This window comes from Corvus cornix, chromosome 1 (assembly GCF_000738735.6).
Source record: "Corvus cornix cornix isolate S_Up_H32 chromosome 1, ASM73873v5, whole genome shotgun sequence".
Lineage (NCBI taxonomy): Eukaryota > Metazoa > Chordata > Aves > Passeriformes > Corvidae > Corvus > Corvus cornix.
Window position 1 is genome coordinate 6280852 of NC_046332.1, and position 12692 is coordinate 6293543.

The window sequence follows — 12692 nt, forward strand, 5'->3', positions numbered from 1 at the left end:
AGTCTGTTTTCAGGCCCTCTAGGTTTTACTTTATTAATGGTTATTAGTGCAAGATTTACCTCTGAGGCCAAATCAAACCAAGTATTCAACAGTAAGATTAATCTTCAGTTTTCTGGAGTTATATGAATATAATGCAGATTTCAAATTACTCCAGAAGTACTCTAAGGCCTAATTTTTTCCCAAACTTGGCATAAGTTTTGCCAGCAGTTGAAAAAAGTCCTTTCCAATTCAATAGTAGTAAAAATAACAAAGCCTATTATTTTAAAGAAGTCAACCCATCACAAGACAGACAGAGATAGATGAGATAGATATCTCATTAAAGTAGCTACAAATACTGCACTGAAGCTCATGCAACTTGCCTGAAAGAAATTAAGTAAAATTTGCAGAGCATGCAACAGGCTAAGAAAAAGAATTTGGTAATTCAACATTTTAAAAAAATAAAAAGGTAAATTTTTAGAGTGTTTTTTGACACTAGAGCCTCAAATGAAGATGCTCTACTTATAAAAGGTATCTCTGTATATGTCCTGCTTGTTCACAACTCTACATTAACAAAAGCAGAAACAGTAAAGAATGGACCTCTGCCTTGAGGATCTGTGAGACCATTTTTTGGGCAGTGCAGACCAAACTTTAGGAAAAAAGAGAGTATTATTCCCACTTCACAGCTGGGGAAATGAACACAGAAGAATTAAGTGGAATGTCTTATATTTTACAGGGGCGTTCAGAACAGATCTCCTGAGGCTCATTTTAATCCTCTGCTAAAAAAAAAAACCCACCATAAAACCAAAACCTCTCAAAATTGCATTTAAAAAAGCAGTTGTCCTTATACCTGCAGTGCCAATTTCACTGCATTCAGGACAAAATGTTACCACAAAAGCCACCAAACATCTTGTATGAATAAAGCCAGCACAATTTTCCCCAGAAGCATACCATTCTATCAGTATTAATACGGTTTTCTAGGCCCATTGCCACTGCTTAAAAATCACATTAAGGCTGTGATGTTCATTTTTATTCTTTTTAAGTAAGCAGACAAGCCATATTTCCTTGTTTTTCCAAGCCATAAAATAGGGGTATTCAAAATTAAATGAAATAAAGTACCAGCAGCTGGCCCTTGAAAACCTATAAGGAAAAGCTAATGCACAATACAAATTCAGACACCAGCAGCCTTGAACAAAGATGACAGCTTTCTCAGAATGACACTTGACTCTTTCTGCAAACACAAAAAAAAAAAAAGAAAAAATTCAAAAAGCTCAGCCAGAATTGCACTGAGAAGAAGAAAGAAGGTATAGAGAATTTTCCAAAATTTCCTTAATTATGGGCACATGTGTTGAAACTAAATGGAGGTAAACAGATTGCTGATCTCTATTTTATTACAATTGCTACTTTCATTTCTCTGAGAAATTCAGGGCAAATCACTGAAGTTGCTTAAACAACTCCAAACTCACTGCAATAATTCTAAGGTTAGTAAAGAGAGATAACAGGGACTGACATTTATTTTAAATAAGTTTATTTCAAAGTAAAACCAAAGGATCCAACACTAATCTGAAGCACTTTATCACAGTGGGATGGCTGTATCTTATTGAAAATCACCTTGGGAAAGTGACTGGCACTTTGCAACCTAAAACATAGATTTTTGCACTTCATGGCACTGTCTTTGACTAATACACTTAATTCTCACATTCCTATCACCAAAGTACACTACCTGAGAAAATAAGGCCCTATCTTTCTAGCTGTCAATCTTTTATGCTCTGTTTTTTGGGTTTTTGGCGTTTTTTGTCCTCAAAAGAGTTCTATACATGTAGTTGAATTCCTGCTGTGACTCTTTGGCTTTGTATAACACATAACTATGAATGGTGGGATCCATGCAATATTGCCAAGACTTAATTTTGTAAAAATTATCCAGCTTCCCATCAAGCTGGCAGATATTTAGTACCCTAACTATTATGCCATCAAGCAGGATAGTTCACCCATGGAAATAGCAGGGTTTTTTATAAAGAATGCTTGATCGTATCTGCTAATTTACTTTAAACAAAGTGCAGTGCAAAGAAATTTCAGTTCCTGCTCTGGAATGATGAAAGCCATCCAGAGCTCTCCTCAGTCAAACACCTCAACATGTCAGCATCCCTCAATCCTCCCTGCTGCCCACCAATCAAGGATTGGGAAACCTGCAGAAAATGTAAACTACAGAAATCACTGGGGGAAAACCAAATCCACTACTGCAATGACCCACAATAATACCTGAAGAATAAACACTTGGCCCACTCCTCAAGTTTTTCCCTGCCAAACTTTCTCCTGTCCTTCCTCCTCCCCTTTGATTTGTTTGTTTCTACACTTGTCCTGAGGATTAATAAGCTGAAAGATAAACCCTCCTCAGGCATGAGGTTACCAAGAAAAACAATTTTTTTTCTTCAAGGGAGTAAGCAAGGTGTGTGGATACCAATGAAAGGAAAGCAAAGGGTCCTGACTAAAAACTGCTGGGGTCACTGTCACAAATGACACATCAGCTTATACGACAACATGAACACCATCAGTCGGGGCAGAGATCTGGAGATCTCTTCCCAAGCACCTGCCAGGTGAGTTCCTTCACGCATATTGAGAGCTTTCTCAGTGCTTGTGAGGGAACCACAGCCTGGAGAAAGAAGTCAAGGCACTGTGGGACATCCTCAAATGGCAGATTCCAAGCTACATCAGCTTTGGTAGCAATGGTCTTACTGGGTTTTTGCTTCGTTTTTTCTCCTTGCACATGAGGATGGTTTTGAGATACACCCTTACTGTCCTCCTGGTTATTTTTGGGTCTGCTCCCCTTTCCATGAGAGTCATACAGAAAGATTGATGCCAAAACACTCTGGAATCCTTGAGACAAAGTCACATTAAGGCATAGCAAGTCAGGGTAAGATCCAATGCAGAAAGTCTGTGACAGGATTCAGCAATAAAAAATGGGACTTTAATTACAAAGCAAAGGGAGTTTTATAATATTGCATCAAGAATTCAAGCAGTAAGAGCTAGAAAAAATATTCTGTGATTGCAGCATAGAGGATTCCATTTTGGAGGAGGGGCTAAAGACACTTTGAATCCCAACACAAATTCAGACTGAATCTATGCTGTGAAGAGAGATGTTAAGAAGACTTTTAAATTTTGTTTAGGCAAATTTCAAATTCTTGTAGGTTTGTTCTGTTTTTTATTTGAAAGAATACTGAAAACAAGTGGAGAAGTACCTTATTTGCTCTAAGAAAAATGCTAATAGAGTACTGTAAGAAACATTTTACAGAATATCTTTCCTTTATATAACATAGAAATGCAGGCTAAGATAAACTCCAGAAAAATTCACTAAGTAATTAATAATTAAACTTTAAACAACAAAAATAGAGTGATCAGTACTAATAAATGCTAATATAAAATTATGGATGATAGCAATATGAATGGTTGAGATAAGCTAATTATCTACTTCTCTCTGAGCCACCATGCTCATCTTCCTATGTGATCAGAGGCCTCAGATACAAAAGTTCTCAAAGCCCTCTAAGAAAGATGCATGTTTTTTTTGAGACGCTTTTCTCTACCCCTCTCAGCCTCCAAGGCATTTATATCTATCTCCAAGAGGATTCACAATCTCAGCTGGAACAAAGCACAGTTCTGACATATCACCTGGCATGACCAGTTGTCATTTTAAGCAATATCACTTAGATAATGTTCTGTTTTCTTTCCTGAATTGAGTGAAACACTGAGGAAGCTATTCTCAAAACAAAGGTAAGTTATGGAAGCACCGTATGAGGAAGAAAGAGACCGGACACCCTAATCTGCCCTCCACCACCTCCTGGTGCAGGAAAGGCTACAATTTAGAAATCACTAAGTCACTGCAGTATTGTCTTTATGGTTTGGGTTTCCTGAATAATAAATGATCTAGATAGAAACAGAAGATCATTAGCAAATATTAGATTACAACTTTATCATCATTCTCAAGTGAAAATTTATTGAGTTAATATTTTCTTCATGAAGGTTGCATATGATGTTCATAGACATGGTAATTTTGCAAGCTGGCATCTCAAAAAAAAACCAAAAAGGCTCAGTTTAAGTGAAGTTCAGGAAAATTGGGGAGTATAAGCAATAGCAAAGGGTGAAAAATCAGAGAGCAAGCTTTGCTACTACAGCAATTCAGTGGTAACAAACTCAAAGCCTTATTTCAGAAACACACAGCACTGAAAGTCAGTTAAAACAGTTATTTTCAAAAAAAGCAAGATGGATATATCTGGTATCCACACAACATTTTCCTTTTCAGAAATCCCATAAGAACTGTCACATCAGCCAATAATATGTGCACAAGAAAATCAAGTATTTTCCAGAGCTGCGTGAGATTAAAGACATTGTCCAAAACCACAGGTTTTAGAACACATAGAAAATGTATTCAAATAGGAAGGAGCTTTACATATTAGAATATACTGTTAAAGGTTACATTGATCTATTCTATATATTGTTATTATTATATTGTTAAGGAGCCTGGGGAGAGATTTCCTGCTGCTGAAATACTCTGCATTCAATTATTTCAGTAAGTATTCCAGTATGAAAATTAATTTAAAAAATTCTTTTATATGTTATACAACAAAAATCACTTCATTTTAGAAGTTTTCTTTCATGAGAAACAGTATATTAATGTAAAAATGTACGTGTCCAACATATTCCCCAAAAGTGTTAGGGTGGTTTGGAATGTTATTTTCTTGACCTTTCCAAAATACTTTTAAGCTTATCTGGAAAAGAAATTTGTATCTTACTTTTCTTAAGTCACCATAAATGAAGAAAGATCAGTTCACACAGCTCAACTATACACCCCACTATTCAAGTATTTATCAACAAAAAGCAATTTCAAAGTAGTTGCCTTGAGAGTGTTCAGGGATAACAGCTGGACAATTCATCCATAAAATTAAGCCAACAACTCCACCACAAGTTTCTGGACAGACTTTTCATACCTGAAAATGTCAAGTAAAGACTATTCTTCTTCAGCCCAATAACAAAAGCTCTATTATCCAATGATTTCCTAATTCATCTGACTGCAGGAAATTCATCTGCACTGTGCTTTAAGGTCTGGACCACCTCTTCTAAACAAACTAAGAGTCTTCCGGAAAAGTCAGCTTTAATGTTGTGATAATGATTTAATACCTTAATGTCATTTGAGAACATTGATGTAAAATTAGATTATTTCAACACAATTTGAAGGGCTATGCTTTGAAGAAGATAGCTTGGGGGAAAGGAAGGCTTTTGAGACCAAGAAAATATTCAGGAGCATGCTTTTATTAATTTATTTTCCAACTGAAAGCCCAGGCTCCTTTTTCTGCAAGTTATCTTCTGTACTTTTAAATTTATTTTTACTTCTTATCAAATGGGAATAAGGAGAAACTTTTCACTTTTGTTTTAAGGACGCAAAACTGAGACTTCTTTCTTTTATGTCAAATGAAGATACAAAAAAGAAAAATCTCAAAACTAAAAGGCACAGGTAGTCACATACACTGAATTTCTACCTAAGTCCTAAGAAGTCTTCTGAGTCTCATATTCTTGATATGCCTTGATTGCTGTGAGGGCAATGTCAGGGTTTTTTACCAAACTCACCCATTATTGTAGCTATAAATGTTATTATTGTTACATCACACCGATTCTCTTTTTGCAAAGCCCAAGCTTTGTTCACATAAAGGCAAGGTGTTCCCATAGGCAGAGAAAGCCTTTTCTCTGAGGTGTGTGTGTGTGTGTGTGTAAATGAGACATTTTAACTCAGAAAACTTTAAAGAAGGAAACTTTAGAAACTGTCCAGTTACCTCAACTTGTAGGATCTTAACACCAAAACACAGAGCAGCCAAGATTACTGATGAATGTGCTGCTCCACAAGGATGCGACTTCCTTTCCCTCCCAAATTTTTTTATGTGGTTTTTGTTACATGTTTATGAGGATAAGGGGTCCAAAAACACTGCACAAGATTTACCAGACGTCTGTAGTGAAAATATTTTCAAACTGAAAGATCTATTGCCTATTCAACAAGCTTGGTTTTGAAAGAAACCAGAAAATATCGTCACCTCCTCAATTTTCTTTCAATTTACTGCTTTACTCAGTTTCTACCTTTATGGAGAGATATGCCCAAGTGAGTTAGAGGAAAAAAGGAAAGAGACTGAGCCCCTATGAGGATATCACAGCAGAAATGAAACGTAACAAAAATCTGATTGTGGGCAAATGAACTGACAAAGACAAAAGAATCTAGAACAGGTAGAGGTAGAAGAGTTTGTTCAATTTCATGTGTTTGGATTCCACAGAGCTTCCACCAATTTTAAAAAAACTAACATAGATGTACAAGTGCATTGTGCTGGAATTATTGTTGGGCACAGAAGGTGAATCTCTATAAATGTATTTAGAGATAGGATTTAATAAACTAAGGTGTCTGGTGCAGATTTGGCATAGTATTGTTCCAGATATGGAGAACAGTCAATCACAGAGATTTAGAACTAGACCAAAAAATGAAGAAAAAAGGGGGAAAAAAAAGACCATGAAAGAAGGAGAATGGATACAAGGGAGAGGATTCCAGGAAATGCAGAGTTTAAGATCACAGTTAATGAGAAGTTGAGACCAATGTGGAAATACTTGAGAATCTACTGAATGGAACCAGCAAATATAATTTTAAATGCAAACTTCCAGCACAAACAGCAAAAGAGGCCAAATAGCTTGTAAGTTTGGAAAGTGAAGAGATCAAGCACCAGGCTTAAACAAACAGAAGAGAATACTTTTCCCTCAAAGCACATAACTAAATTCAGAATCTTGTTGCCACAGGTTACTCTGGAAGCTAAGATGACAAATGTTTTGAAATGGGACTGGACAAGCAGGTGGAATATAAATAATGTCAGAGTTAGGAAAGATGCAGTGGAACCTCTGGTCTTACATGGTAGGAGATCTTCTGTTTGAAATCGTATTTCAAAATACTAATGAGAATGTAACTTGGTCTTTCAGTTACCTTTATGTGCAAAAAATAGCTTGCCCAAGAAAAAAAATACAAAATTGAGAGGCTGAAGACAAAGGAATGTTATGCCACTTTTTATTCTCCTGAGATCCTAAGTAACTGGCTCAAATGCTTTCCACTGTAGCTCTAATTTGGGCAATAAGAACTGCCTTGACCATCCACAGCTGCTGATTCATGTTCATTTCTATACTGCTCTTCTAGATAATTGCTGCACATCACATAACAGCTCTGAATATTTCAATTAATTTAATGCCTGGCTGTAAATTGGCATATCAGGATATTCCACCGAGGTACTCTGTTTCAAACAGGCCTGCAAATTATCAGCTGCTGCTGTTTCCATTAGGAAGGTTTCTCAACGATGTGGACTTCTGTCACTCACTCCACCACGATGCTGAGCTGAGTCTTTGGCAGTGACACCCAGAGGTTATGAACTACTCCCACAAGCACAGCAGCTGTGTCTTCAGGTTGATTATGATCGAACACCTCCATCCCCAACTCCAGCTAAATCACTGCACTTATTACCGGAGCTCTGCAAGCAGAGTCTATGTTTTTGGGTTGAGCTACACGAGTTTGACAGTTTGCTCTGTTTGCTGATGATTAATGACTAGTATTTGGACAAAGGTAAACAAAAATTCTTAATAAATTGGAAGAGAGTGAAAATTGCCTGGGGCCCATTACCAAAGAAAGGGTGTAATATATCTAGCCAGAATGTGCACTTCTAAAGCACTAAGCTTGCCAATTAGAATACAGAAATGACAACAGCTACAGGCATTAAAGCCTGTACCTTTGTTACTGCACGAAACAAATGTTTGAGCAAACTACATGTCTTGCCTTTGTGCTTCTGCCTATAAACTCTGACTTTGTACCCACCTTCCTGCTCCACAGAGTACTTTTTGACATTTATTATCAACAATAAATGTTAAGAAAAATGAAATTAGCAGTCACATTGATTCAGCAAAGCAGCATGAGCATACTTAATAGCTCAAGCCTTTTACCTCATTCAAATAGATTCAATTTCTCTGAAGTCTGGTTTCTTTAATTATACAAAAAATCTAAAAATAATGTTTATGTTATCAACTACTAACTGTATTGCACAGATTGCCATTCATCTGCTTATAGTAATATTTTTTTCCACTGTCATCACTTAACATCAAAACAGGATTACCTCATCAGCACTCACAGTGGAAAAAATACTACTCTTCCATATAATTTTGTGTTTAGGTTGGTCCAGTTAAAGGCATGAGACACTCTTTGCTTGGTTTGTATAATTAATACATATAAATAATTTGCTTACCCTTAATCTCTAATTATGATAAACTGTACCTTCCATTTTTAGGCAATCTTCCCTCTACACTACAGCTGTTTAAATCTTCTCTGAGTTAGGAAGATAGCTTAAAAAAATTGAGAGAATTGGGAGATTGGGTATCACAGAGGGGGATTTCATAGGCGGAAGAAAAGAAAAAAAGCTTTTACACCATTAACAAACAGAGAGAAAAATCTATTGAAGCAAAAAAAGAAAGGAATAAAGTGTATGGAAATCACAGCACACATAAGAAAAGGAAAGCTGTGAATCATGTTGCACTTCCCTGCCTCTGCAGAGGATGCCTTCCACTGATGTCCACTGTTTTCTCACACAAGCTCGTGTGGGAAATCTGGCATGCACCTTGTCTTAGAAACCTGATATTCAAGGTAAGAAGCGATGTGATAAATGAGCTCTAACAAAGGAGTAGGAGAAAAAATTACATCAACATGTTAAGCACAGGAGAAAAAATGAGAGAAATCAAAGGATGCTTCCAGATATATTTAGGAAGATAAAAAATACATCCTCTATTAAATAGAAGGATGCATGTCAGCAAATGATAAAAAGTAGGTTTTCTAGCCCACAGAGAGAGAGAAAAAATATTGTATAATTTTAGGAGGATTATGTTTCACTAGAGACATTAATGAATGTAATGAGCTAAAGTAGGGGTAAGGCTGCTTAAATTTATCTATACAACTGATTGTGCCATACTTGATAGAATAATTGTCAGTCTCCTCTTACTTAAAATAAACCTAACAACTCTGAACCCCAGTAAGCTGTTAAGTACTAAACATCATCTCATGCTCTGTCACATAACTCTGATTGTTTCAGAAACCTCGGAAGCACCTGACATTTACCTTCTCTAGTTCCACCGCTGGAATCGCAGAAATGCAATTAGGAAAACTCGGGTACTCATAACAGGAAAGGTCAGCAATGAGCAAGCTAAACCTGATAACACGCCTAATGTGCTGCCAAACATAACAGAATACCTCCCTGATAATGAATGATTTTACAGACTGCCAGGAAGTTGATGCAAGATAATCAGATCAACAGGGGACACGCCACTGTGTGAAAGTGGAAATGGTGAAATATTCTTTGATAGAGTTCTACTGCAGAGTCACTGCTGGTGGAAAAAAATCCCCCGTTATAAAAGGCCATCTTTTTGGAAACAAGCACATAAATAAATTGGGCAGAAAACACAAATGACAGAAGTTTCAACATATGGTAAGTGCAGAAGCCGTTACCTCATCAAAGGCAGAGCACTTTGTGCCTGCAGCCAACAACCAACACACCACCACCTCTGGGATGCAAAAGACAGTTTTCCTTTTCCTCTTCTTTTAGCAGCCAATGTAAGTAGAGGTTAGAGGGTTTAGTTTTTCTGTTTGTCTTTAACACAGAAATACTCACGCAGCTGTACAGGCTCTGTGTTCCTCATGCAAAGATCTCCTCCTTATTTGTGTCACTAATCCTACATAAACTAATGGTGAACTTTGAGAAAAATGAAAAGTAACCTAAGTGTTTCTTTTGATAAATGACATTTCATCAACAGTGCCAATAAATATCTCATTACTGAAAGCAGCACTTACTAGAATTTTTATGCCAAATACCCAGAGGCAGGTTAAACCTGTAGTGAAAAATGTTTGATACCTTACAACCATGAAGGAAATGTATACTTGTTGTAACCAAGTTTAGCATGAGCAAATAAAATCTATGTAATTCTCTTGTCCATTTAAAGACTACAATTTGCATTAGATTTTTTCATTTTATTTTGTCATACTTATAAGAAATTGCATTAAAAAAAGAGGTAAAAAAGTACTATAATGAACTACAGTTGAGCTTCTGCCTCTATATTCTCTTATATTAAAATTCAAATTATGGAAATCATAACCTTCCAGGAATTACCTGTGATAAGAGAACGTCATGTTTTGAGACTCCTAGAATCCAAATTGCAAGGCTGTATTAAAGGCAAATGCTAATTTTACAGTATAGTCTCCCCTATAGCTGAGTTATGGCAATCTATTTCATGATCGGTGTAGAAGACAGATATTCTTTTCACATGACATATATTGTTGCCTAATTTATTAGGGGGTGAAAAAAAATCAAGTGTAATTTCACGTGAATCTTCCTATTTTTCCATTTTATTGGAAGTAATATAATACATTTAGGACATGACACAGTTTTGAGGTCAGACTTTAATGATGTGCCAGGTGATATCAGCTAACTTGTATGAGCTGAATTTTCCCAGTGGCAGGTAGTAACTTGTGTGAAGTATCTGATGTCCTGTCTTTGGTGGTCTATAAAAGCTAAGCAGAAAACCTCAAGCACACATCTGTCTGATATTTCTCTTCATATATCCTTCTGTAACCAGCTTTATCTGAACAGCTGCGCCTGAGGCAAGTATTTATGAAACAGTACCCACACACTGCAAAACATTTTTACAGGTGCTTACTTAGCAAAAAGTTCACAGCATAAGTGAATATATTTTGTTTAAACTGTAAGAAGAGAGGCGTGCCAATAAAGGAAAGACAACACACTCCCCACAGCTAGACAATAGCATCAATAAAAGTGCAATTACACTTCCAACTCTTTCTTGCTATTCTTTCCATAATGACCATAAGCAATTGTATCAGCTGGAAATGTTAAATATGCATAGCATGCACTAAGGAGAGCACACTCACCATGTACTATCAGGACATATTCTGTGCTGTTTCGGCCAATGGGATTTTTTGCTTCACATCGGTATGTGCCATTGTCTGTTTTGTTTAGGAAGCTGATGCTTAAAACCCTGCCATTGACAACCATTCTCTCTGGATCTGGTAGTTCTCCACCATCCTTTGTCCACAGTACGGGTTCTGGCCTGTTGGATCAAAGCAAGGCATTTATTTAGACACATGGAACACGTACATCAGAAGTAGCAGCACCAGAAACTTATGAATAGTCACCTACCACCAAAGAATAATTGAATTACTGGATCTAATGAACTGTCACTATTACAACCTTACCATCCTGGATGCGCACTGCTAGAGAAAGTGAAAGAACAAGAAGAGAAATAAGAAAGAAGAGAAATAAAAAAGGAAGCAGAACGGTACTGCAACAGGCCAAAATCTTTCCTAAATAAAATACAGTTCTCCTGAGGTTTCAGGGCCCACAGATGCTTGGCTAGGTAAGAGCAAACAGGATGATGTGGGTGTAAGTGGTTTGTAAATGGATTCTCAAATTACTTAGGCCATTCACATTCATGAGTGAACTTGAATGCACTGAGTATTTTTCCTGAACCAGGCATATCAGTCCCAAAGTAGCACATGTTACACACAGCCTAAACTTGTTTCTGTTGCTGTACTGTGTCACAGCACATCCCTTTTCCCACCTTTTCTTCATCCTTCCCTTAAATAATTCCTTGTTTCACATGTTACCACAAGTAATGTAAGATTTAACTTGAAATCCTGGATATTCTTCTCTTGTAAAACCTTTCGTCTTGTGCCTGATGCACTCACATCAAACAGACCAAAGGCAATGCCCTGGCAGCAATAACCCCCTAGGCAAGGTAAGGGCACCACAGAGAAGGGGACTGGCAGTCCTGCAGGTTCACATACACCTTCCCACTGGCAAGGGATACCTAACTCTGTACTAGAGACTCTCAAGAAGCTCCACAGTCCCTGAGATCTGCCTAAAAGACAGCAGGATGTATTTATTACTGGCATGCAGCCTCTACTTACATGTAACAAGATATATTTTCAAATTTACATGAGGGAAATCACCAAAAAGACAGGCCCATAACTGGGAATGAAAGGTTGGTTTACTGAATCTTGTCTGTGTCACAAGCAAACAGAGCATCTCAGGGCCTTTTACACCAGTCACTTCAGCAGGATATTCACAGCCTGGGGATTCAATGCTACCTTGCTTGTAGCTGGTAGCTCTGTGCAGTATTAGCCCACGTATCAATCTCTATCCAAACCTGCATGTGTATGACTCAGTAATAAACCAAAATATAATACACAAAAATTAGCAGTTGCTGGATTAGTCACTAGTCTTACTCAAGAAACACTTAATTTGACTAATTTGAAGCAGGTGTTTAAAGCCTATTAGATATAATAAGTGCTAAGAAAAAGAATTAAACCTAAATACTTAAGGAGAAACATTTAGCCAAAATGGGGCCTCAGAAACAGAAAAGTAGTTCTAATGGCTGCAGTGACATGATTTCCATTTGAGTGAGGCAAGACATGTAAATAAAGGGATTTTTTCTGAAATGCACTTACTTCTATAAAATTCATATTAGTCTTTAAAGAAAAAAAACCTGTACTTACATTTATTTTGAAATATAACAGATCTACACACATTTTAGTAATTGTTAAAGTGTTGCTGAACTTATTACTTAGACTGGCTATTCTCTGAAGTTTTGATTTTTTTTGA

At 36.8% G+C, this 12692-nt stretch overlaps 1 protein-coding gene across 3 annotated transcripts in view; it reads right to left on the reverse strand.

Moving 5' to 3' along the window:
• Positions 1–12692, reverse strand: part of CADM2 (cell adhesion molecule 2) — a 588594-nt gene that overhangs the window by 57101 nt on the left and 518801 nt on the right. For all 3 annotated transcript variants that reach the window (XM_039556023.1, XM_039556015.1, XM_039556007.1), the window contains one exon: positions 10961–11139. In XM_039556023.1, coding sequence (XP_039411957.1) covers positions 10961–11139 — 179 coding nt within the window. The remainder of the gene's footprint in view (positions 1–10960; positions 11140–12692) is intronic.